Source organism: Lytechinus variegatus, chromosome 9 (assembly GCF_018143015.1).
Source record: "Lytechinus variegatus isolate NC3 chromosome 9, Lvar_3.0, whole genome shotgun sequence".
In the NCBI taxonomy this organism is placed as follows: Eukaryota; Metazoa; Echinodermata; class Echinoidea; order Temnopleuroida; family Toxopneustidae; genus Lytechinus; species Lytechinus variegatus.
This window is the reverse complement of record NC_054748.1, coordinates 14,089,978-14,117,339: the sequence shown is the minus strand read 5'-3', so window position 1 is coordinate 14,117,339 and position 27,362 is coordinate 14,089,978. Positions and strand designations below refer to the sequence as shown.

The following is a 27,362-nucleotide window of genomic DNA, read 5'->3' as shown; positions in this document are numbered from 1 at the left end:
ACTGAAAATGAGAAAAATCCTTTGAGCTACAGTATTTAAACAATTAGAAATCCTTCATATTAATGCCCTGTAGACCAGCAAAAAAGAATACACTCTACTCTCTCTAAAAAAATAAACATGAATGAATAGAGGTCAAGAATAGGTTAAAAGTAAAAGCAACTTTCACAATTATTGGTCGTTGGAAATTTTGTGACCATTTGGAAATATTTTGCAAACTCTGCGTCTGACTTACAGTAGTTTTCAAGAAACACTCCACTCTTGGCCCTCACCAACATTTTTCACCATTACCACAAGTGGCTTTCACCAGCAAATTACTAAATACCGGTAGCTACTGATGAAACCGTTCAAAGTGTGTGAAAAAACAAGATACGAAAATCTCCCCGAATATCCACCTTCCAAAGGCTTTGGCCTCATTCCTAACAACCCTCTTTTCTATTACTAACAATCCTTCCATGTAATACAAGACTGCACGAACATTATTCAGAAGATTTGTGGCAAATGTGTTCCGGGCCTGGGGCCCGTTGCAGAAAGAGTTGCGTTTAAACACAAGTAAAAAAATCAATCGCAAGTCCCAAATGCGCGCTGTTGATTGGTTGAAAATCAAGTTGCGCATGATTTTTAGAGTTGCGATCATTGGTGGCGGAAGGAAAAAAATTTTGGGGGTGTCTACCTGAAATTTTGGGATGGACACATGTAAAAAATTGGACAAGTGCTCCAAAAAATTTTGACAAGCAAAAAAAAAAAAAAAAAAAAAAAGTTTGCAAAATTTTTTTTTAGGGGGGGACCGTCCCCCACCTAAAATTTAGGGGGGACACGTCCCCCCGCTTCCGCCGCCTATGGTTGTGATTGATTGCAACTCTTTCTGCAACGGACCCCAGGTCTTGAAAAGAGTTGTGAATGATCCACTTGATCGGAATTATGGGAATCCATCAGCATCATGATTCTTCATGCAAGAAATGTATGAAAAATCCCTTTGTGATACCTAGTTTCTTTTTTGACCATTAAAAAATTTTTCTACGATCAACACAATTGCCATGCTGATCAGGGCCCCGTCTTACAGAGAGCGACGATTGATCCAATCAATCATAACTCTATGGAAATCCATCAGTGCCATAATTTTTTCTACAGGAAATTTGCAAAATGTCCTCTGTAAACAAAGGAGAACACTCCAAACTGTCAAGAAATCAATGAATTTTTGGATATACACTCGTATCAAGAATTTTTTTTGAACAAACATTCATTTTATATGTGGACACTGCTGGCTTTCCATAGTTGCAATTGACCGGATCAATCGCAACTCTTTGTAAGACGGGCCCCTGATAGGATCACTGTGATTACTCCTAGATTACCTGTAAGTACGACGTTTGTATCATGGCACAAATCTTGATAATGGGCACAAGGTATAAAAGAGGAACACTCTGGTAGGTGATTCATAAAGCTGTTAAAATTACGAGCAACTCTGCGAACCACTGGTGATCCTTTCTCATTGCGCTGCACTCAACCCAGGTGAGGTAAATAGGTAGCCAGTAGGATTTATTCCTTGAATGCTTTAGCGCCTAGACAGCGGCTCAGCTACAGCTGGTGTAACAATATGATACCAAGTATCAAGCGCAGTAGAGTCGGGGAATAATTCTACTTCTCAAATTTGATTAGCATTTGTGATTATTAGCTTTCAACTTTGCTCTGAACACTTCTATGTCAAATCTTGCTACACAAATGAAATTTTGTGTAGCGATCACAAAATTATGTGGAGCAAATTGTGATGCGATACCAGGAAAAATATTCCCTGAGAGTATTTGCAATTATAGTAGCTGCGCTATAAAATGGAACATATTATTATTATTACGTGTATGATATGCACAAAATTTTCATCGATGTTGATCTAAGAAAGGGTCACCAGTCGTTGTAAGGTCACTCATATCTTGCAAACCGCTTTACGAAACACCGACCTGGGTTTTAAAGACAATGATGAATACAAGTATTCAGAAAATACATTTAAACAGACATAATTGTTGGGGTCACTGGCTATCTATTATTGGGATCTTCCAGATAAATTGCAAATCTTGGTAAGACAGGGCCTAGGTCTCTTGTAAAGTCTAATTACACTGCGGATGAACCTCAACTTTGATCAGAATTGTATTGTCTTTGATGAACAACCCGTCCTTTTCGAGAGACTCAACAGAAGCGAACTCCATGTAGCCGAATCCCTTATGATTGCGAGCCGTCCTTGGTCTCTTAAACGCATCCAGGTTGCTCTTCGCAACCAATCTCTCTGTGATGTTCTTCCTTTTCAGTTCCGGTTCCTCGTTTTGGTCGATCAGAGAGAGCGTTATTGATCCCCTGAAGGGCCATTCTAAGAAGCCATCATACTTCCCTTGCATGAAGTGCACAAAGAGCGATATAAACAGAACTCCCCTTGTTTCTGATTTGTTTATATTAACACGTATACAAAGGCGATATCCGCAAGAACCCGTGTAGAACCCTTCGCTATGTCTGACCGTTGCTTCTCCTCGTTCCGCTGACAGACGCAGTTCCGAGTACTTGTACAATTTCCACACGAATATCCCATTCGCGACATGCTCGCGAAGCTCCTTGGTCTCGATCTGCAGTCGATCGACCTCGCTTCGGAGAGCGGCTATCTCCAAGTCCTTACGCTCTGCCTTACTCTCGAGCTCAATAAAGTTTTGTCTCATCCTTACATCCTTTTCCTGGAGGTCTTTGACAGTGTTCCTCAAGGCCCTGATCTGCTCCATCGGATCAAAGGGACCAGACGCCATCGGGCCAAAGCTAGGCAGCGGAGACGGTGATGTCACAAAGGAAGGCGGAGCTTGTGCCCTCCCAAGCTGATCAGGGTCAAGCTTCCTAGCTCCATGTTCATGAACATCCGCGAGCTTACTCGCCGCTGTGGCGAATTCACTCCGACCGTCGTACGTTGCACCCGATCTCCAGCTTGTTCCGGGGTAGCTAGTCGATCGTTCAAGTGTCTGTTGGTTCTGAAGAAACGAGGCCATGATCTGAAGATGGGCTTCCATGGATTCAGAAATGTGTAATGCCATGCGTTCTTTGGGTAACTGGGGGAAAACAGAAGAATCAAAACAGGTACCAATCAATTGTTGTATTATACATGCCAATAGACAAAAGGTAACTTGCACCCTCCTTTGTCAAAATATGTTAACATTTCACCAATTATCTTTTGCTCATAAATTGGTAGTAGTCAAGTTGATATAAACACTTGTTGGCTAAATTCTGTGCGAAAAAAATATTACTCCTTTTTTAAAGGGGTAGAGCGGTGTTATCCACAATTTTGACCAAATCTTATATTATCATGACACTTTTTACTACTTAATGCCTCATTGAGCTCAATTTAAAAACAATTTTAAATTGAGCATTGGACATTATATGGTAAATAAGCATAATTCATACGGAAAGTTTGCATAAACCATGGGTTCAACCGATGGTTTTAAAAACCACCTTTGTGAACTCGGGCCATAGATAACCAAAGTATGATGTCACCAATTTTCACTTTTTGCATTTCGGTGCTATTTATACCATATTTTGGTAGAGCATGATGAAACTGCCCCACAAACCAAATTTGGTAGGAATCGGTCCTTGGGGGCCTGAGATATGACCTCATGAATACATAATTAGCCCCACTGAAGTCAATGTATTACTGGCCCTGTTCTTAATGTTGGGAACTAGCCAACTTTTAGAAGTGGGGAGTTTTCATCATGCGCTACCAAAATATGGTATCAAAAAAGCTGAAATGCAAAAAAAAAGTTTTTTGTGATGTCATTATTGTGCTAAAAGATATGTACTCATGTTGCTGAAGCAGCATCTAAGAACGTGTTCCAGTTGTGTGCAAATTTGTTTGTAAAGTGTGCATAAAGTCGTACATAAGTTGTATATAAAGTCGGACCTAACTTACTTGTATTTAAATAAGTTTTATGAAACAACACCCTGGACTGACAAGATTAAGATAACATTGCTTAAAACCAGCAATCTATATTTGAACAAGATTTACCACCCAATCGCTCTGCTTTTTACCCTATTAGCTGGGCATGACGAGAGGAATGACACACCCTTTCTATGTTATATCAGACATCAATTTATTAGGTGCTTTATCTGTCTCGTTAGAGATGCTGAATGTGCACAAGTAAAGGGGGAGCAAACAAAGTAACAAATCATATAAAAATATCATTAAAATAACAAAACAAAATAAAAATAAAGTAATCATTGATAAAAGGAGTTACAAAAAGGAGGTAAAGAAAGAGATAAATTGCCTATAGTTTTGGTAGACCTCAAAGAAAATTGCCAGGACATATTCAACTCATGTACAATGTACAGTCTTTATCGTGCCATTTGCACTCTCACTGCTTATGAGGATATCAATCCAAACAACCTTTAATATTGTATAAAAATCCAGTTGCAGCAAATCACACAGTGTACACAGTGTAAGCCTGTATCTTTTTTTTCGTTAAAAACAATAACAATACATAATGACACATGTGAATTGATAATGAAAAGATAAATGGAGGATGGCCCTACTCAGCAGCATCAATCATGGTGCTGCTTGTCTACGGAGGGTTCCTCATATAGCATAAAAGAAAATTACACAAATATAATTCGTCATGCGGACGAATTAGGTCATGATTTGTCATTCAGTGTCGGCTGGTGTATGAAATAAATCATTTAGATATCATTGATAATCTTGATCGTAGACATCCTAAGAATAAGTTTTGACCATTACTAAATATGATTATTGATGTGGTGATGACAATCGTCAGACATACATCTTCAAACAGATACATACAAGATAGATGATTATACCTCACGGATCAACACGGCAATGCCGGCATGATCCGGGGAGGTCCGGGATAGTTTTGCCCCAGATGACTGTGAACACGGCATCAACACGGCAGCTTCACACGGATCTACATGGATCATGCCGGCAGAGCACGTCGTCAACACGGACCAATACGTCAGCAACACGGACCTACACGTCAGCTACACGGACCACCACGTCAGCAACACGGACCTACACGTCAGCAATACGGACGAACACGTCAAATGCGTTATCCATTGAGCTAGCATATTCCCCATAGAGATTACACGTAAGCAAATTTGAGAATTACAATTCCAATTTTGCAAGCGAAATACGGGCATGATCCCGGCATCTGATCAAAAAATGGAGGGCATATTTTCGAAAGCTTAGAATCTCGGCTACAACATACTAAAAATTCAGGGAAAACTGACAAGAAGAAATGGAGATATGGCTCACGAAATAGAGGAATGTCGAATCTAGTTTTGAGAAAAAGTCATGTCCCATAGAGATTACACGTAAAATACATGTGATATGAAAAAAGCAATTATAATCTGTTTTATCTTGCTAAATTTAAACTTTTATGCCTTTTAATTATCATAAAGGATCATGTAAGAGGTGGCAAAAAGAAAAAAAAAATGAAAAAAAAATCATCTTGTTCACCCCAGGACTCGAACCTCCGCCCTCGAGAAAGCAAGTCAAATGCGTTATCCATTGAGCCACGATATTCCCCATAGAGAATACACGTAAGCAATCTTGAGAATTACAAGTCCAATTTTGCAAGTGAAATACGGGCATGATCCCGGCATCTGATCAAAAAATCAAGGGCACACTTGCGATAGCGCAGAATCTCAGCTACAACATACTAAAAGCTTAAAGAAAACTGACAAGAAAAAATTGAGATATGGCTCACGAAATAGAGGAATGTCGAATCTAGTTTTGAGAAAAAGTCATGTCCCATAGAGATTACACGCAAAATGAGGAAAAATGACATGCCTCTTTTCAATGCTGTTTTACGCAATGATGCGTTTCTCAAAACGAAAATTTATGTGAACTGACGAGAAAGAGTACATTCTAAACTACAACATATCAAAATGTGGGCGAAAAAACGATCTATATTTGAGAAGTTACAACCAAATTTGCATAAATTTGATGACGTCATTTTTGAAAAAATGAAATTTTTAGTTTAGGCGCCATTTTGATGACGTCATGATCAAATTGAGGGACAATGGTGACATGAAATCAAATCTACAACTCATACTCTATCGATATATCAAAAAAAAATTGGGGGTCAATGGACTATTTAAAGAGCTACAGTGAATTTACAATAGGCATGTTTTTGCCCATATATGGCCTGTAGTGAGAGCTCGCGCGCACACGTGCTGCAAACTTTAACGTGTTTTAATTTCGTTATTAATGGTCGTAGAAGGTTGATCAAGGTATCAAATTGTTCAGAATTTTATTATCAATGAAATGATGTAAAAAAAACGGTGTTTCTGCGTTTCGTTATGGCGTTGCGCGGTACGCGCACGCATGCGTGCGCGCGCGCAAATTTTTGAAATGCTTAGAATGACCTGAAACGTACTCTCGTTCGGTCAAAAAGTGATTTTGAGCATTTTGAAATTTTGACGCGCGCGTACGCGCCCGTCGTGACCTCTAGGTGACCTTTAATGACATGACCTGATGACCCTTGACCTGAAATTGATGTGATGTAAATTTGATTGATTTTTGATAATTGATAATGGAGATGTGATTGATAATGTGATTTTACAAAATGGCGCCTAGATGACGTCATCATGACCTGTTGACCTTGAAAAGCTTCACTGCACGTGTCCATGACAGAACCTATAGATGACATGAAATTCAATGAAATTGACCATGTCCATTTTGAGAAAACTTGGCGACAAGAAAATCCGTAAAAATAAATAAATAAATAAATAACTAGAATTTTAATTCGTCTTACGGACGAATTAGGTGATCTGTCTGTGAATCTCATGATCACGATCACGATCTATTTTTTTTAATCATGATCATCATTTCAATGCAGATCAATATGAATATCATCACAATAAACGTAGTTTTATCAATGAAAGGACCTGTTAAATAGTGTTGAAAGACATTGAAATAAAAGGTTGTATAAATCTTGTTTTTCTGAAGAATGTCAATTCCAATTAAGCAAGTAATAACACGAAATAGTGAGCATAGTGTTGACGAAAGCAAGATTCTAGAATCCAGTTTTGAAAAAAAATTAAACCAGTATGCATTGACCAGTATTTAGTTGCCTCATGAGCAGTAATGACTAAATGACATTTAATTTCTTACATTACGATATGTAGATTTCATTGCAAGATATTATACAAGCATGCCTTACAGAGCAGGTTGGAGCAATTGCATAGACCAGGTGAATAGAATAGCAAAGCAATGAACACTGACGGAGGCATTTGTTGCATTTCTTTCTGGAATGCAGCGTTAGCCGTGTTCTTATAACAATACATAGCCAACTCTGAAACACCAGTTGCTAGTACACGCATTGTTGTTTTTTGCATGTATTGAATCGCACAATCTAAAAGAATAATCAAGACATCAAGGTTATTACTAATATTTCATTAAATATAAAACAATCATGTCACTTTAGTACCAATGAACTTTTTCTTATCATTTGCAGAATGAACCCCAAACTGGCTTATAGGGGTTACACGCAAAATGAGACAAAATTTAATAAAAAAAATAATAGATGCTGATGGGTTTCGATCCAGGGACCCTCGCATTACAAGGCAGATGCACTAACCATCAGACCATAGTAACTGCCATACACTTGCAAGGCAACGATAAAATATAACCTCAAATTGAATTTTTAAGGTGAAACTTTTATCATAAATTATACTTCTATACATTCTTGATATTTATGATGATGTTTTGCTTAAAATGATAAGATTGTAAAATAATTTGGAAGAATGTAAAACCAGCTACAATATGTAGAAAACCGGGCCAAAAACGACCAATGATTACGGAGTTATAGTCATATTTCCAAAATTATTAAAACGTCAAAAAACAAAATTGGAAAATTTTAGTTCTGACGAAAATTTGATGACGTTATGATAAAATTTATTGTCAAATGTGACATGAAATCACATCTACAAGTCCTATTCTATCCGAATATAAAAGAAAATTTGGGGGTCAACGGACTATCTGAAGAGTTATATAGAATTTTGTAAAAGCATGTTTTTGCACATTTTTGGCCTATTGTGAACGCGCGCTTGCGCGCGTAATTCAAACTTTGACGGAGGCGCATTCCTTTATTACTGGTCGTAGAAGGTCGGTTAAGGTATCAAATTATTGGGAATTTTATAAAGAATGCATTGATGTAAAATAAAGTGCAGTTGTGCGTTGCGTAAGGACGTTACGCGCGTAAACGCGCGCGAAAACCTGTGAGCGCGCAAATTCCTGAAATGCTTAGAATGACCTGAAACGTACTCTACTTTGATCAAAAAGTGATTTTGAGCATTTTAAAATTTTGACGCGCGCGTACATGCGCGTCGTGACCTGTAAATGACCTTTGATGACATGGACAGTTGACCCCTGATCTGAAGTTAATTTGATGTTAATATTGTTGATTTTTGATGATTGATAATGGAGATATTGTTGATAATATGATTTTACAAAATGGCGCGTAGATGACGTCACGATGACCATTTGACGTTGAACTTGTTTCGTACACATCGTATGATAACTGTCCATAATTGATAATATTTTGATGAAAATTGATTGAATAGTTTTGATGATTTTGGTGGAACAAGAAAAGGGTGGAAAAAGAAAAATAAATAAAAAGAATAAAGAAATAAATAAAAAAGAAAATTCGTAGAAACACAAGAGGTGATCTGTCAATTGACAGATCACCTAATAAGAAAATTCTGACGAAATTAATAGGTGATCTGTCAACGACAGACCACCTAATTACACAAATATGAATTATACACAATATAAAAATAACATGCCAAAACAATAAGAAATCAAACTTATCGATCATAACATCCAGCCCCCACCCTCCCCCTACGTTAAACACACCCTACACTTCAATTTATAGGAATTGAACAGAAAGTAGTATACAGTCAGACCCAATTTAAGATGTGGTTTATATTAACTACAGGTGTGTGTTATTGAAAGGTTGTGATCACATCTTACCCGTTTATCACAGCCGAAGGATGCAAATTGGCAAGGTACAGGAATCTCGCTGCATTCATGCTGATGATGAGATTGAAGATGACTGGATAACACCTCCTTATGACAATACTCGCAGCCGACCGGTCGCTTTGGACACTCTGCATTATGCCTCTGTTTCAATGAAAAAAATTATTGGCAGAGAACACCATTTAAATGTAATAATATGGAACATCTACCGGTATATAGCGCAGCTACTATGTTTAATACTCTGTACTGTGCTTTTGTATCATAATTCATTACCCCGGCTGTAGCTGAGCCGCCATATAACCATTCAAGGAATTTCGAAACGTCGAGATTGGGTGGTCCTTTTCAGGACCAACACTTGCCCAAGAAAGATACATGGTGCACCATGAAACCAACTACACTATGAATTTCTTCCTACCGGGTACCCATTCACCTCACCTGGGTTGAGTGCAGCACAATGAGGGTGAATTTCTTGCTGAAGGAAAACACGCCATGGTTGGGAATCGAACCCACGTCGCTCGGATTGAAAGACGAGAGTCCTGACCACTAGACCAAGATGCCCCCATATCAAGTTGGGTGGAATTATTTAGAAAGACAAAAACTTTGGAAGGTTGGCGAGACTGCCAAAGTACTAATTAACAGAGTTGTGGATTTTACCCCCGTATTTAAACTGTATATTCATTTGCTCTGGTGACGATTGCTCTGAAGGCAAATCTGCATGTTAATCCAAACATGAAATCTAACTTTAGGAACTAAATCAACTATATTGATAATCCATTTACATTATTCTGAACCAAAAACTGTATTACAATCCTAACACTATTAAACCCTATGGCCCGTATTCTGAAGTCAGGTTTAACTTAAACTCAGGTTTTAAGTTGTGGTTTAAGTATGGATAGCCAATTGTTACATAGATAATTAACATTAGATATGTCATATTTCAGCTCATTTGGCTCTCAAATCATTCATAATTGTCTAGGAAGTATAAAATGATGATTGTCTTCATCATAGATGAATCAGAAAAGAGCACAGTAAACATAAGAATAATACAACTGAATAAAAATTTTGACACTTATGGCTTCCCATAATTTTAACACAGAGTTAGACCATGGTCTAAGTTAAACCTGACTTCGGAATACGGGCCTATGCCCTTAAAGATATTAAAACTGAAGCAAATGTACCAGAAGCAAAATTTGTGTCAGCAGACAGACATATTAAAGGTCAAGTCCACCTCAGAAAAATGTTGATTTAAATCAATAGAGAAAAATCAGACAAGCACAATGCTGAAAATTTCATCAAATTCGAAAGTGTAAAATAAGAAAGTTATGACATTTCAAAGCTTCGCTTATTTTCAACAAAATAGTTATATGAACGAGCCAGTTACATCCAAATGAGAGAGTCGATGTCGTCACTCACTCACTATTTCTTTTGTTTTTTATTGTTTGAATTATACAATATTTCAATTTTTACGAATTTGATGATTAGGACCTCATTGCCTGAAGCACAAAATGTTAAAATAATGGAATTCCACGTGTTCAGGGAGAAATGAAACTTCATTTCACATGACAATGTCGAGAAAATAAAAATATTTCATATAATAAAATACAAAAGAAATAGTGAGTGATGTCATCAACTCTCTCATTTTGATGTAACTGGCTAGTTCATATAACTATTTTGTTGAAAATAAGCGAAACTTTAAAATGCCGTAACTTTCTAATTTTACATCCTATTTTGATGAAATTTTCAGCGTTATGCTTGTTGAATTTTTCTCTTTTTATTCAAATCAAGTTTTTGTTCGGGTGGACTTGTCCTTTAACTAGTGCATCCTGAGCACTTAAAGAGGAAACATGATCAATTATAATAAGCCGTCAAAAGAGAAACTTTTCTATAAAGGAACTAGACCCATTCATTCAAAACTAACATAAAGATCTTTATCATGAACCAACAATTGCCTCAATGGGAAATATACCCACATGTAATATGAAAATTTGTAAATGAAACTATTCAATAAATAAACTGTCAATAAATATTGATTATTACTATCTATATTGCCTTAAAAACATTTATCCTGGTCTGCATCAATTGCTAGTTCAATATATAATACATTCATACCGTACGGTGATATAAAAAGTTTAAGGTTAAGGTTTTATTAGAATATCGATATATCACAGTCATTTAGGCTGAATTGCATTGGATATACAAAATATAACAATAAAATGATAACATGATATAGCAATCAAACATTATAAATATATTATTTACAAATAAAAATACAAACACAAACAGATTAAGGAAAGGATGACCAGGGGCCTGTTTCATAAAGGACTTGCAACTGTTGTAACTTTGCCATTATGGCAACTACCATGGAAACCTTGATTCTGATTGGCTGCTGACCCCTGTTACCATGGTAGTTGCCATTATGGCAAAGTTACAACAGTTGTAAGTCCTTTATGAAACGGGCCCCTGATTGTAGAGAAAATGAGAAAAGGAGATACAATAGATTAGGGGAAGATGAGGACAAAAGAGAGGAGAATAGGTGGTTTCAGACCGCCTCAAAGTTCGACAGTTCCAGGTATTCTCTGATCGGGAAATTTACCCCGATCAGAAAATACCAGGTATTTTGGTAATGTGAAAGCAAACGTGTACTTTCCCAGAAAGAAAATACCCGCTAATTAGTAGGTACTTGGCAAAATTACAAGAACTTTCACAGGTATTTCGGCAATGTGAAAGCAATTTACAGGAACTTTTAGCTTAGCGTGTCGTTGGGCGCGGCGCCGTGGGTGGCTGTTGGGTTAGTGATTTTGAATCTCGCACCTTGCCTGCTTATCAGACCATATTGCGCATGCTCGTAACTTCAGGTACTTATCCCGAAGGGTATGATTCGAGGCGGTGTGAATGCAGGAACAATTAATGGGTATTATTTAGCCTAAAAAAGTTCTCGTAATTTAACGGGGATTCTTTTGGTCGAGGCGGTTTGAAACCACCTAATGAGAGTAGTAATACACAGATGCAATTCTGGTTCAAACCAAGTGGGATACTGAAGAGTGAGAAACATAGAGCTGGTTAAATTAGGAAGGGTACATGGATCAATCCACATCAAATCAACCAATTTTCAGACAATTTGTCACCCGACCCTCTTCGATTTTCTTTAAACTCACATCAAATGTTGCCCCAAGTGTCTGACGGAAAAATCTGAAATATTTTGCCCCAAGGTCAAATGGTTGCTAAGATACGGCCTCCCATAGCAACCAATGCGCACTCAAAGAAATTATTTTAAATAAAATTGCCTATTTTTGATTGACTACTGCAGCAAAGTTTGATTGATTACAGTCTTCATTTTAAGTAAATTGAAAGAACTTTTTGGTTTAAACATGCAGAGTATACTGTAGCGCGGACCTGTCAACCGGATTTCACACACGAGGTCACCGAAAATGGCGTTAAGCATCCGTGTCAATGATTTCAGAAGCATGTTTGGAGGCTCATAAATCCAAAACTAAATTAGCTTAGAACCAAATATTATGCACATTTATGGACTTTCATATACTCAACAGAATTACAAAAAATTGACCCAAGAGTGTGCGTCGTTTTCCTGTAGGGCGCCCTCAAAGTTGGATTTTTTTCAAAAGATGCCAAGTTCAAGGTCACGGATCACCTCCCGTCCCATCGAGGAGGGGGACCAATTTCTGTGTTTTGATAGACATTTACCCATATTATCAAGTGTTACTTGAGAAATTATGCTAATGGAATGTTTAGGGGCTGATTTGCGCATTCCAAAATGGTCGTAAACACCCTAAATTTGACGTTAATGACACATACATGCTTTTCAACACTTTTCAAATTGTGATAACTCAAAGATGAAATGCCAAAAGACATTGATATCTTCTGTACTGATAGTCTGTAATTGGTATTAAAAGGATATATCTTCAGAAATAGTTTTTTTTGTTGGTAATGACCTCGAAAACACACCTAAAATTCAATAAAAACAGTAAATTGGCTAATTTTCCAGAATCATATGGCATTCAAATGGTGTTTACATTGACTTTCAAATGGGTGTCATTTCAATACAAAGGGTGAGCTTAAGCCAAAACTTGAAAGACATGTTCAACTTTTGTTCTACTTTAAGCAACATAAAATATTTGAACTCAAAACTATATCATTTGACCTTGAAATTATTCCAAATATAGCTGATTATTGCTTCGTAAGTAGCATATTCAAATTGCACGAGTACATTGCACTTTGCAACACATTTCAAAATGGATTTTCTCATAGAGAGAATACCTGATCAGGCTGATATTTGCAGTATTGGTAGTCTGTAATGAGTTCTTGGAGGATCTACAGATTAAGTACCTATTCTCTCATGACAATGACCTTGAAAATACAGCTGAAAATCATGAAAATCAATAAATCATACAATTTTCATTAGTAATCAAGTGTTTTTACCCACTTTTCATTGTGTGTTATTCCATCTTAGATTGTGAGCTCATGCTGATAATTGCAAATCATGTTCCACTTTTGGTCTACTTTAAGCTACATAAAATATTTGAACTCAAATCTTTATCATTCGACCTTGAAATTGTTCCAAATATAGCTATTTGTGCTTCATAAGTAGCATATTCAAATCACACGTGTACTTTGCAACACATTTTAAAATGGATTTTCTCAAAGAGAGAATACCTGATCAGGCTGATATTTGCAGTATTAGTAGTCTGTAATGAGTTCTTGCAGGATCTACAGATCAAGGAACTATTCTTTCATGACAATGACCTTGAAAATACAGCTGAAAATCATGAAAAATCAATAAATCAGACTGAACTCAAAACCATATATTTTGACCTTGAAATCATTCCAAATATAGCTATTTGTTGCTTCATAAGTAGCATAATTATATTCAAATCGTGCATGTACATTGTACTTAGCAACACATTTCAATACTTGGAAATAATTTCAAGGTCAAATGATATGGTTTTGAGTTCAGTCTGATTTATTGATTTTTCATGATTTTCAGCTGTATTTTCAAGGTCATTGTCATGAAAGAATAGTTCCTTGATCTGTAGATACTCTAAGAACTCATTACAGACTACTAATACTGCAAATATCAGCCTGATCAGGTATTCTCTCTTTGAGAAAATCCAATTTGAAATGTGTTGCAAAGTACACGTGTGATTTGAATATGCTACTTATGAAGCACAAATAGCTATATTTGGAACAATTTCAAGGTCGAATGATAAAGATTTGAGTTCAGATATTTTATGTAGCTTAAAGTAGACCAAAAGTGGAACATGATTTGCAATTATCAGCATGAGCTCACAATCTAAGATGGAATAACACACAATGAAAAGTGGGTAAAAACACTTGATTACTAATGAAAATTGTATGATTTATTGATTTTCATGATTTTCAGCTGTATTTTCAAGGTCATTGTCATGAGAGAATAGGTACTTAATCTGTAGATCCTCCAAGAACTCATTACAGACTACCAATACTGCAAATATCAGCCTGATCAGGTATTCTCTCTATGAGAAAATCCATTTTGAAATGTGTTGCAAAGTGCAATGTACTCGCGCAATTTGAATATGCTACTTACGAAGCAATAATCAGCTATATTTGGAATAATTTCAAGGTCAAATGATATAGTTTTGAGTTCAAATATTTTATGTTGCTTAAAGTAGAACAAAAGTTGAACATGTCTTTCAAGTTTTGGCTTAAGCTCACCCTTTGTATTGAAATGACACCCATTTGAAAGTCAATGTAAACACCATTTGAATGCCATATGATTCTGGAAAATTAGCCAATTTACTGTTTTTAATGAATTTTAGGTGTGTTTTCAAGGTCATTACCCACAACAAAAACTATTTCTGAAGATATATCCTTTTAATACCAATTACAGACTATCATCACAGAAGATATCAATGTCTCTTGGCATTTCATCTTTGAGTTATCACAATTTGAAAAGTGTTGAAAAGCATGTATGTGCCATTAACGTCAAATTTAGGGTGTTTACGACCATTTTGGAATGCGCAAATCAGCCCTAAACATTCCGGTAGCAAAATTTCTCAAGTAACACTTGAAAATATGGGTAAATGTCTATCAAAACACAGAAATTGGTCCCCCTCCTCGATGGGACGGGAGGTGATCCGTGACCTTGAACTTGGCATCTTTTGAAAAAAATCCAACTTTGAGGGCGCCCTACATAAAAACGACGCACACTCTTGGGTCAATTTTTTGTAATTCTGTTGAGTATATGAAAGTCCATAAATGTGCATAATATTTGGTTCTAAGCTAATTTAGTTTTGGATTTATGAGCCTCCAAACATGCTTCTGAAATCATTGACACGGATGCTTAACGCCATTTTCGGTGACCTCGTGTGCGAAATCCGGTTGACAGGTCCGCGCTACAGTATACTCTGCATGTTTAGACCAAAAAGTTCTTCCAATTTACTTAAAATGAAGACTGTTATCAATCAAACTTTGCTGCAGTAGTCAATCAAAAATAGGCAATTTTATTTAAAATGATTTCTTTGAGTGCGCATTGGTTGCTATGGGAGGCTGTATCTTAGCAACCATTTGACCTTGGGGCAAAATATTTCAGATTTTTCCGTCAGACACTTGGGGCAACATTTGGTGCGAGTTTAAAGAAAATCGAAGAGGGTCGGGTGACAAGCATTGGTTGATTTGACATGGATTGACCCACATGTATATCAAAATATGATGCACCACGCCGTACACCGGGGTACCGTAGTACCCCGGGGTACGGCGTTGTGCAGCACCATCTCGTGTTGTAATAGTGTACAGTTACATTGTTGTCATGGTGATCACGGTCGTACGATCAGTGCGACAATCATGACAATGATGGGGACAATGATCACAACGCCTATTTCCTTTCTTTGATACAATCTTATGCCAATAATAGTAAACAAATAGAATAAAGTTATCATTTGCATGCATTAATTGTTACATAAGATCACTAAAAAGAAAAAAAAAATCTGTACAAAACATTAAAATATACTTGTACACATTTTTGGTAACCCAGGGTACAGCGCAAAAAATAAAATAAATAATTCAACAAAATGGCGGATTATTATTTGGTACCCCAGGGTACCAAATACTGCATCATATGAATAAAGTGCCACCATTGATCTCTTCCTTACCTCTGTTTGATTAAAGCACAGTGGGCTTCGACAGTACTGACATTCTACCAATCTCCTAGGACAATCCTTCTCTACATGATCATCTATTGATTTCCTCCGCATTGAAGCACCGCATTGGTTCGGACATGGCTCCGTTCTAAACCGACATGTCTCCACATGATTCTAGATATAAAAATATATAACAGTTAATAGAAATACCTCAAGTAGTACATCCCTTGCCACATCGCATAGTATTTAATATGGTGATACACATGTACACAAAATTTATTTTATTGACAACTCTATTGGTGTCAGCAGTGGGATTTGAATCTGATCAAGTGTAACATTAAAGATATCTTTACGAAGATGATCATCTATTAATTTCCATTTGAAGCACCACACCGCACTGGTTTGGGCATCTGTTAATAGAGTGTCGTGTATACCAATATTTCTCCAGAAATGAAATGGCAAATGGCAATATTTATTAGGCTCCACTGCAAAAAATTATCATTATAAAGATTAGATAAAGTAATATGAACAGCAAACAATGTTACATATTTTGTATGAAAAAGAAACAGATGCATACATGTATACCAGTAATGTGAAACTACATGTACTTGAATTAAAAAATATCATGGATGAATGCAACATTTTGAAATCAAATAAAGTTTATATAATAATTGGCTAAAATGTAATCTCCAATACAGTGTGGCTACTTTTGATAACAAATTTACCATTAATGGTTACATGCAAAGTTAAAGAGAAATTCCAGTAGTTGCAGTAAACACTGATTTCATGAGAATGTCTGTAAAACAAGGCTTAATTGTCAGTATATCATCAAGGATCTAGATCTGGTACAGTTACATAAACTGAACTTTGTGAAATCTTGAAATCTACGCTGAAAAATGTTCAGAGTGAAGATCCCCACCACAGATAAGCGCACGTGGGACAGTGTAAAAGTATTGCTTCGAATGTCGAGCCTGATGCTCTACCCGAATCCTGTGCTTATTTGCTGATTTCTCAGCAATTACGCAATTTCTTCCAGAATCCTTTGGTACATACTTTTTATTTATACAAACAGACACTTTGGTGGTCATTTCATTGGCTTCTACACAACTCATTTTGATATCGTTACCAAAACTAGCATTTACCTTTAAGTCTGAAATACATGTACAGTACTTCCTTCATCCAGTATAAGTGAGATGTTTACAATTTAGCTTGAAATTTAACTTACCAGTACATGTCAAGTGGTACATTAAAGTTTTCTTTCTACAGTCCTATTTCACATCATAAAATTTAATAGATACCATCAAAATAAGCTATGGTCATGGAGTTCTCAAGTCTATTTAACAGTGTCAGCGGTAGGGTATGATCCAGTGTTAGTGGTGAGATATCATCCACCAGCATAGTGTCAGCGGTGGGATCTGATTAATAGTGTCAGTGGGGGGATCAGATCCAGTGTATTTACTGGTGTCAGCAGTAGGATCTGATCAAGTGTATTAAACAGTGTCAGCGGTAAGATCTAATCCAGTGTAAATGGTGTCAGTGGTAGGATCTGATCCATTGTATTTAATGGTGTCAGCAGAGGGATCTGATCCAGTGTATTCAATGGTGTCAGCAGTAGGATCTAATCCAGTGTATTTAAGTATCAGCTAGGAGTCTGATCCAGTGTAATTAAAAATTTCAGCAGTGACTAATCCAGTGTATTTAATGGTGTGAGCCTTGGGATCGGATCCAGTTTATTCAATATCATCAGCCATGGGAACTGATCCAATGTATCTAATAGTGTCAACAGTGAGATCTGATCCAGTGTATGTCTAATATAGTGTCAGCAGTGGGAACTGATACATTGTATTCAATAGCATCAGCACAGGAATCTAATCCAGTGTATTCAATGATGTCAGCAGTGGGATCTTATCCAGCATATATGATGTCAGCAGTGGGATATGATTCAGTGTTTGATAGTGTCAGTGGTTAGATATGATCCAGTGTATCTAATAGTGTCAAAAGTGGGATCAGATCCAGTGTACTTAATAGTGTCAGAAGCAGGATCTGGTCCAGTCTATGACACTGTTCTCACTACCTTCCTATACTAGTTTACTGGAAATGAGCTTAGTGGAAACTAGTTTAAGTTGTAGCGAAAACTGTCAAAGCGATCTTGGAAGCAATCTTCCAAACCTGTTCAGAAAACCACCTCGCGATGTAGTTTTCAAGATCGCTTTGCCTTGTTGAACTGGTGTTAGCATAAGTGAGGACACAACCGTTCTTCGAGAAGCGATCTTCACACATTTTGAGCGCGCTACTCCACACGACAGGTTTAGAGTGCCTATGCTGCAGTTTCAAATTTCACGTGGAACGTGTCAACCCACTGAGAGCAGTTCCATAGCAACAAGATTGCTTTACATGAAGTGATTTTCAAAACCACTTTCATGTGATCAAGTGGGAACGCGAGCAAAGCGATCTTCCTAACTGGTTTCCTGAATCGGTTTCCAGAGAACTCATTTTAGAAAGCGTAATGAGAACGGCCTCTATGCTTTACCTCCATCTCCCTGAGTTCTACAATTTCTGGGCAGTCCTTGAAAGGGCATTGTGCCTGAAGGTCCAGTATCTCTCTCTTCGAACACAGATCTCGAAACAACTGCAAAAAAAAAGGAAAGATCAGAAAGGCTTGGGGTTGAGAATCCATTTCCAATCAAAATAATGCACAATTCTTAATGAGATAGATGAAATTAATTTTATGGGATTTTATTGGTCTTCATGATCTCCAGTTGATTTTATCTTTTATTTGAATAATACCTCAGCCCCTGGTGTGATCCAGCTGAACTATTTCAGAAACAAATACGTGGAGTGGAAACAAATCGGAATATCAAAAGAGGAGTGAACTGTGTGCATGGTCTCTCATTAACTGTGTGTTACATGGTCTTGTAATATACTTTTTCTGCTAATACTACAGAGAATAAATTGACCTATAATTATATTTGTATAGAGAAACCAAAATGTTTTGAGAGGAAAAGTAATTGTTTTTCTACTTGGTAACATAATTATTGTTATTTTTGATGTATGAAGTACTTAGTTAATTAGCAGGTTATCATTCAAGTGGGTCTATATTACTAGACTACACTAGCATTATGGGTCAGGAAACAGGCCAGGTATGAGTAGTTGAGGACTCTAGATGGCACTAATGGTTCAGATCTATTTAATAAATTCAGACACTGACCAATCAATAGAACCTACATGTAAATCAGGGATGCAAATTAGAATTCAACTTAAATGGGCCATTGATATAGAAAATATGTTTTCAGTTAATTTTGTCTGAATTCTAAGATCAGGCTTTAGCCTTCAAAAATGGCAAACCTGTATAATCGTGATGTAATTGTTCCCAGGTTTCATATTCCCAACTTTATGCAAGTTCAATTTAGAGATGAATACATAAGCCTATTTTCGCAAAACTAGGTTCCATAATAAGACAAGCACCGCAAAAGTATCACAAAATATATTTATGGTACCAGGTGGGGTGGGTGTTTCATAAAGCTGTTTTAGTATAAGATATGAATGACTTAATAGCAGGACTGGTGATCATTTTTTGTGCTATGTGATACCCCTATATGATTGATATATGACCTAAGAACATGTTCCGGTCTAGACCAAAAGCTTCAGTCTCTTTGTTTTGTTGGTTGTTCAGCTGAACTCCGTTGGCTTCACTCACCAAATACAGAGACCGAAGTTCTAGCGCGATCTGTACAGGGGACTCAATGGCCATATGTTTATGTACTTAAGATTGGATAAAACGGGGAAGTGAAATTGTGCGACAGCCGAGGTAAGTCACTGTTTTTGTTCCTTTTAACTTCATTTTTCTCTGTTTTTTTGCAATTAATGCCAAGAGGGAATATAAATTTGCATTTTGGTTGTGTTAATTTTCAAAATTTTCATTAATTTAAGACAAAATTTGAAGAGCCCCGACGGGGGGATTTTGCATTGCAAGTCCCCTAATTGTGGCTGCACGATAGCGAGCCGTCTGTGTACGAAGAGAAATTGAAAAAATAAATGTTAAAAAACTCCTCGAAACAGACGGCTGCCAGCTGTCATGTTCCAGTCATGCATAAAGTTTGACGTAACTTTACGAACAGCTTTATGAAACACCCACCAGGTACATTCATGAAAATATTTCAGTGACCTTGGCATGCATATTGCTTTTAATTAGTGAATAGAGGGGGGAATTCCCTTTTTTCCAGCTGAAACAAGTTGAGGTTATACTAAAAAACAAACCAGTGGAGGTGCCGTGGCCGAGTGGTCTAAGACGCCTGGCTATACATGGAAAGTCCGGGGTTTGATTCCGGGCCGCGGCACCTATGGCTATGCCCGTGGGCAAGGCATTTAATCTACAATGCTCTTTTATCTTGCTTTCACATAAATGGAAATGCTAATCGCATTATTGGTAACTAGGTGTGCACTTGTTTTGGGTTTTTTTTTAAACAAACCACAAAATATAACTGATCTCAAAGGTCATCATTTTACTGTGATTTTGTATTCCAAACTAATCACATTGATCTGCAATGTGTGTAGGTACTTGTACATGTACATGTACAATCGCAAATTAGACGACAAAATTTATCTAAAATCTGCCACAAACTGTTCAAAAGGTAAAGGGGGAACGCTACCTTCATGATATGGGGAAATCCCTTTTGATAAAACACATGTGTACATGTATGTCGTCTATTTTTTTTTAGTTTATACAGAAATAAAAAAAAAAAGACTAAGGTTTTCATTCTAGTATTCTACTGTTATTTTGAATTCCAAAATAGCTTTTAATGAATAATGTATAGTGTACATTGTATGTTAACAAACATTTAATGATCGTCTGCAACAAACTCTGCTTTGAGAATACTTGCTTCAAGATATGGGGAAATCCCTTAAATGGATAAGACCAATGTGTACGTGTATAAGCTCTAAATTGAAGCAAAAATACAAAAAATATAAACACAAGTGGAATGCCTCTGGCCGTCTCACCTGCATCACGCGGTTCAATATAGCAGCAGTGCTCACTTTGAATACTACTCTAACTCGCACAAGATGTTCAGTGATACATGGTTACTCTTATTTCCCTTTTTTATGAACTAGACCAATAAACTTACAGAGATATGATGGTTATTCAACGAAAAACCCCAACATGGCCAAAGTTCATTGACCTTACATGACCTTTGACCTTGATCATGTGACCTGAAACTCGAACAGGATGTTCAGTGATACTTGATTACTCTTATGTACAAGTTTCATGAATCAGATCCATAAACTTTCAAAGTTATGATGGTAATTCAACAGATACACCCAATTCGGCCAAAGTTCATTGACCTTTGACCTTGGTCATGTGACCTGAAACGCGCACAGGATGTTCAGTGATACTTGATTACTCTAATGTCCAAGTTTAATGAACTAGACCAATAAACTTTCAAAGTTATGATGGTAATTCAACAGATACCCCCGATTCGGCCAAAGTTCATTGACCCAAAATGATCTTTGACCTTAATCATGAGACCTGAAACTTGCACAAAATTTTCAGTGATGCTTGATTACTATTATGTCCAAGTTTCATGAATCAGATCCATAAACTTTCAAAGTTATGATGGGAATTCAACAGATATCCCCAATTCGGCCAAAGTTCATTGACCCTAAATGACCTTTGACCTTGGTCATGTGACGTGAAACTCATGCAGGATGTTCAGTGATACTTGATTAACCTTATGTCCAAGTTTCATGAACTAGGTCCATATATTTTCTAAGTTATGATGACATTTCAAAAACTTAACCTCAGGTTAAGATTTCGATGTTGATTCCTCCAACATGGTCTAAGTTCATTGACCCTAAATGACCTTTGACCTTGGTCATGTGACATGAAACTCTAATAGGATGTTCAGTAATACTTGATTAACCTTATGGCCAAGTTTTATTAACTAGGTCCATATACTTTCTAAGTTATGACATCATTTCAAAAACTTAACCTCAGGTTAAGATTTGATGTTGACGCCGCCGCCGCCGCCGCCGCCGCCGCCGCCGTCGCCGTCGCCGCCGCCGTCGCCGTCGGAAAAGCGGCGCCTATAGTCTCACTTTGCTTCGCAGGTGAGACAATAACAGTGAAAAGGTTTTCAAATCTACTGTTTTGTTTTGTTTTAAATTCCAAATGACATGCAGCTTTGCAATGAACAATGAACAGCACATAAATGCTAGTATCTCATACATATATATTTAACAAAACTAATATTTCATCTGCAGTAGACACTGTGAGGGGGATACTCGCTTCACCATATGGGGAAATCCCTTTCAAACTCGTGTGTCTACATCTACTACACAAGCTCTAAATTATAAAAAATACAAAAATAGCAAACAAAACAATAGAAAGGTTTTCTTTCTACTGTTATTTTGAATTCCAAACTAGCTTTTCGATGAATAATGTATGCATTGTATGTTAGTATCACATTACAAACCAAAACAAATTTCATCTGCAACAGACCAGCTGCTTTAAGGTGAGGGGGATACTCACTTTACCTTATGGGGAAACCCCTTTTGATTTGCGTACGAGCTCTATTTTTTTTCTTTTTTAAATAGCAAATGTAACAATGTTTTTCTTCCTTTTTTTATTGTGAATTCCAATCTAGCTTTGCAATGAATAATGTACAGTGTATAACTGTTGATGGCACACGGTACAGTTTCAAAAACAAAACAAACTTTGCCCTGATGGTGAGGGGGACACTGGCTTGAGTGGCTTCATGGCATGGGAAAATCCCACATTTATCAAGAACATGTATTGTAAGCCAGGGTGCTACATTATAACTTTGAAGAAGCACTTGCCAGTCGGGCAAGTACCAGTACATTTTTAAATAGTTGGAATATACTTGCCCAAAAATATACTTCACTTGCCCGAACCATTGACCTTTGTCTATTTTTTACATGATCTGATCTACTGTGATTTGCATTTTTATTTTCCGAGGTGATTTTATTTTGCCTACCATGACCAAAATTAAGGTCAATATATCATATCGACCCTAATTTTGGTCATTCTTCTGTGAGAATTTGCTTGCCCAATGCAGGCAAGTAGTTTTGATCTTTACTTCAAAACGCTTGCCTGACTCAAACTTTTACTTGCCCCAGGCAATCAAGCAAGTGCTTATGTAGCACCCTGTATAAAGAGCTCTATGAAAAAAATACAAATCTATAATTATACTGGTATTTAAATATAAGTTTTCATTCTACTGATTATTTTGAATTCTAAACTAAAATTATTCACAATACACATACATGTTTAATCACACAACAAAATAAACATTTCAGCTCGCTGCTTTGAAAAGGGAGGGGACTACTGGCTTCAGAATATGGGGAAATCCCTTATTGATAAAACCCATATGTGCATAGCAAACTATGAAACAGCAGACCCCTACATTTATTGTGGATCGTGGTTATTAATCTGAGGGAAAGGTGATTAGCAAATTACCTTGTACAAACAAAGGAACATTTCAGAAAAAAAAATGCTTCTCATTGCACTGTTATTATAGTAAAAAAAAGCATGATGTACTAATTTTAACTGATAATTCAAGGGTGTAAATACATGCATGCATGATTTATCTGTAGTTCTGTCATTTTTTGGGGGGGATTGTGATCTATATATAGGGTGTACAAATTTCAGCCAAAGTGGATTTTTAATAATTAGAAAATAATCGCAAATTAAGCACAAAACACACTATAGTGCCGATCAAGCCATTAAAATTAATAGGCCTACATATCATACTAAAATAGCTTTAAGAAAAAAAAATGATCCAAATCATAAATTTCGTAAGCGATATTTCATATTTCTTGGAAAAAGCAAGAGCACAATGAACTGTGCGAAATACAGATACTACACATCCATCATTTTTATAGATTTTTTTCTCATAAATTAGGATGTCTCTGTGGCTCTGTCGCTACTAGTTCATTCAGGATCCTAGAAATGTCACCTTTCAAAGAAAGTAGGACACTTCCGTTTTATCATGAATTCCATCACATACTGTACAGGTCTAGGTTTCATGAGCATATGGCAAACCAATCTGTTTGATGTCATGTTTCTCTTTCAACTTCAACTCAAAGGCCCCCTGCACAGCACTGATTTGAATTGTCTAGGCACCGTTTGTGAATCAAGGTATCACATTAAAAGCAGTTTGCAAGAATTATCACGACTTTCCATCTCTTTTTACCAAATCATCATTTTTGTGACTTTTTTTCCTCCATGTACATCTAGTCAATGTTTGGTATTATGCAGTAAAAGTGATTTTAATTGGCAATTTAAAAGAAAAAGAATGAATTATAACCATGAGATGGCCATGTAAACTGTTATGCCTTCTTTTAAAAATACAAGGCACTGCATGTTGATCATGATTTAACACTCATTCAATGCCATCGGGGGCTATTCAGGGCCCTGTCTTTAAGAATTATGATTGATCCGATCAACCTCAAGTATATGGAAATCCATCAACGTCATAATTTTTCTTCATAAAATTTCCACAATGTCTTTTATAACTTTTTCCTAGGCAGGCACAGTGAATTTTCAAGAAAGCTACATGTACTATGAATGTATGAATAAAAGCTTAAGGCCTGGTCACACCGCCCGAGCATTGTTTAGTTGGCGCGGTCGTGGAGCGGAGAGAAAAAATCATCACTGCTAGCTACCCTTCACCATTTTCGATTTCGATTGCTTTTTTTTTTTGATTTTTTTTTTCTATTTTTCCCCCAATTATGTGAGCTAAACTCAACCCCTCTCCCTACCACTCCACGACTGCTCCAACAACGCTCGGGCGGTGTGACCAGGCCTTTCTCTAGGAGAACAAACACGTAGGCCTATGTTAGATGTTGGCGTTAGTGGCTTTCCATAGCTGTGGATTGGATGAATTTGGATCTATCTCAACTCTTTGTAAGACAAGGCCCTGAGTTATTGATGAAATTACCTGCATTATACCTGTGTTATTTCTTTCCTTTTCTTTTTATTATCTATTTGGGGGGCTGACTTTAATAGTCTTTAAAGGTCAAAACTACCCCAGAAACATATTAATTTTAATCAATAGAGAATTTAATGAAAGAAGCATAACGCTGAAAATTTCATTTTACAGCAATTTGAAAGTTTCTATTTGCTTTCACAAAAACGTTATCAGTCCCCTCATTTGCATACCAACCAGGATGTGAATATAACTGTTCAGTGAAATCAAACAAAATTTCAAAATGTCACCACTTTCTTATTTTACATCCGATTTTGATGAAATTTTCAGCATTATGCTTGTTTAAGAGACTTTAATCCTTTTATTCAAATCAACTTTTTGTTGGGGTGGACTTATCCTGTAAAGCAGTATGAACTAGAAATGATCTGCATTTACATTATGACAATTAAAGCATGTCTTTAGCTTTGGTATTAATCCCCTATTAATTGTGGCTATCAGTATTCCAATACATTACTAGAAACATGAATGAGCATGCCTATGATAAAGAGGATATGAAAAATAAGAATGTGTTCTACATTATAAATTCTACCATTTTATATAAAAATTTATTTTGACTGGGTACCTGATTGAAATATTATCTCCATAGTTTTTTCTAAAGCATGGGCTGGGCTGAAAATCTCAGGCTATAGTATTTATCGTACTGGGTTAAGTTTAGCCCACTTTCTTTTTACACAGCATTTTTGCAAAGTGGGCTAACCCCACCTATTATATAGTACGGGATTATTTGGCCCTGCAAAAAAGCATGGTTATCCCAGCAATTGCGGTAATAAGAGCGATAGTACTGGGTTAAGATCGCTAGTGTAAACGAAAGTGGGCTAAGCGCTCCCATTCATGCCCCATAACAGAGCCGGTCCTGTTGTCCAATCAGAGGTAAGCATAATGAATATTCATGAACAGCGAACATAATGCGTCAGCGAGTTGGAACTCGTGTTTTAAATATTCCTCTTCGACGCTCGTGAATATTCATGAGCTACCACTAGTCCGGGGTTAGCGAGTTTTGTGTGTGAAAAGCAAGCAATAGTACGGGGTTAAGAAAATCCTGTGTAAAAGGGTATTAGCTTCTTGATAACAAATCCCTAAATTTGTAAAATAAACATTCAAAGAGCCCTTTTCACACAAAATCCAAATATCACCAAAAGAGGCAGCTAGATATGTTTGATTTGAATTAATGTTCACAAAGAATCAATGGCTTTAAACAATACCCAGGTCCCGTAACACAAAGGTTTTATAGCAATTAAACGTACACTTGATTTTCACGATTGATTATTTAGTAATCAAATTTTCAGCGTTACTCCTACATGCATATGACTTTGAGATCGCATGCTCGATCTCATATATGACTGTACATTGTAATCAATGCAATCAAATGTAGAAAAATGTTCTACGATCATTGCTAAGCTTTGTGTTACGGGACCCAGGGCGTACGCTTGATTTCACGATGGATTGTACATTTTGTAATCAAACTTACGGCATTACTCCTATGTGTTTAAGATCGCATGATTGATCTCTAATGATTGTTCATTGTAGTCAATGCAATCAAATGTAGAAAAATGTTCTACGATCATTGCTAAGCTTTGTGTTACGGGTGCCCCTGGGTCTCGTAACACAAAGCTTTAATAGCGATTGATCGTACGCTTGATTTCACGATGATTGATTGTACACTGTAGTCAATCAATCATTAAAAAAGGTTCTACGATCATTGCTAAGCTTTGTGTTACGGGCGCTCCTGGGTCCCGTAACACAAAGCTTAGCGATTGATCGTACGATTGATTTCACGATGGATTGTACACTGCAGTCAATGGAATCAATCGTAAAAAACTGTTCTACCATCACTGCTAACGCTTTGTGTTATGGGCCCCAGATAGCTACTACGAGTTTTCAATAGAGTGTTCGATGATATTGATACACAAATATAATTTACATAATTGATCCCGACTTTACCATAGCTAGGTAAATGGCAATGTAATATCTCCTTTGTTTTATATAGAACAATGTATGTTCACCATTTTAATCGGTCTGTAGTATAATTTGACTCTCATTATAACACATCAATGCCTAGTTTCATTTCCGTAATGACAGTTCTAATGGATCATTTAGTTTCTAACATAGGGGAAGTCCATCAAGCTGTCATTTCATTTCTATATTTTTTTCTTGGCATTGCAGAAGAAAAGATTTATTTGTAACTTCTGCAATCTGAACAGCTTATGTTTTTCAATA

At 36.7% G+C, this 27,362-nt stretch overlaps 1 protein-coding gene across 1 annotated transcript in view; it reads right to left on the bottom strand.

Moving 5' to 3' along the window:
• Window positions 1-1,246: 1,246 nt before the first annotated feature.
• Window positions 1,247-27,362, bottom strand: part of LOC121421027 (TNF receptor-associated factor 6-like) — a 37,777-nt gene continuing 11,661 nt past the window's right edge. The window contains exons 5-8 of the mRNA XM_041615621.1: window positions 18,671-18,769; window positions 16,153-16,314; window positions 9,002-9,151; window positions 1,247-3,071 (exon numbers count right to left, since the gene is read on the bottom strand). Of these exons, the coding sequence (XP_041471555.1) occupies window positions 2,097-3,071; window positions 9,002-9,151; window positions 16,153-16,314; window positions 18,671-18,769 (1,386 nt within the window). The 3' untranslated portion in view covers window positions 1,247-2,096. The remainder of the gene's footprint in view (window positions 3,072-9,001; window positions 9,152-16,152; window positions 16,315-18,670; window positions 18,770-27,362) is intronic.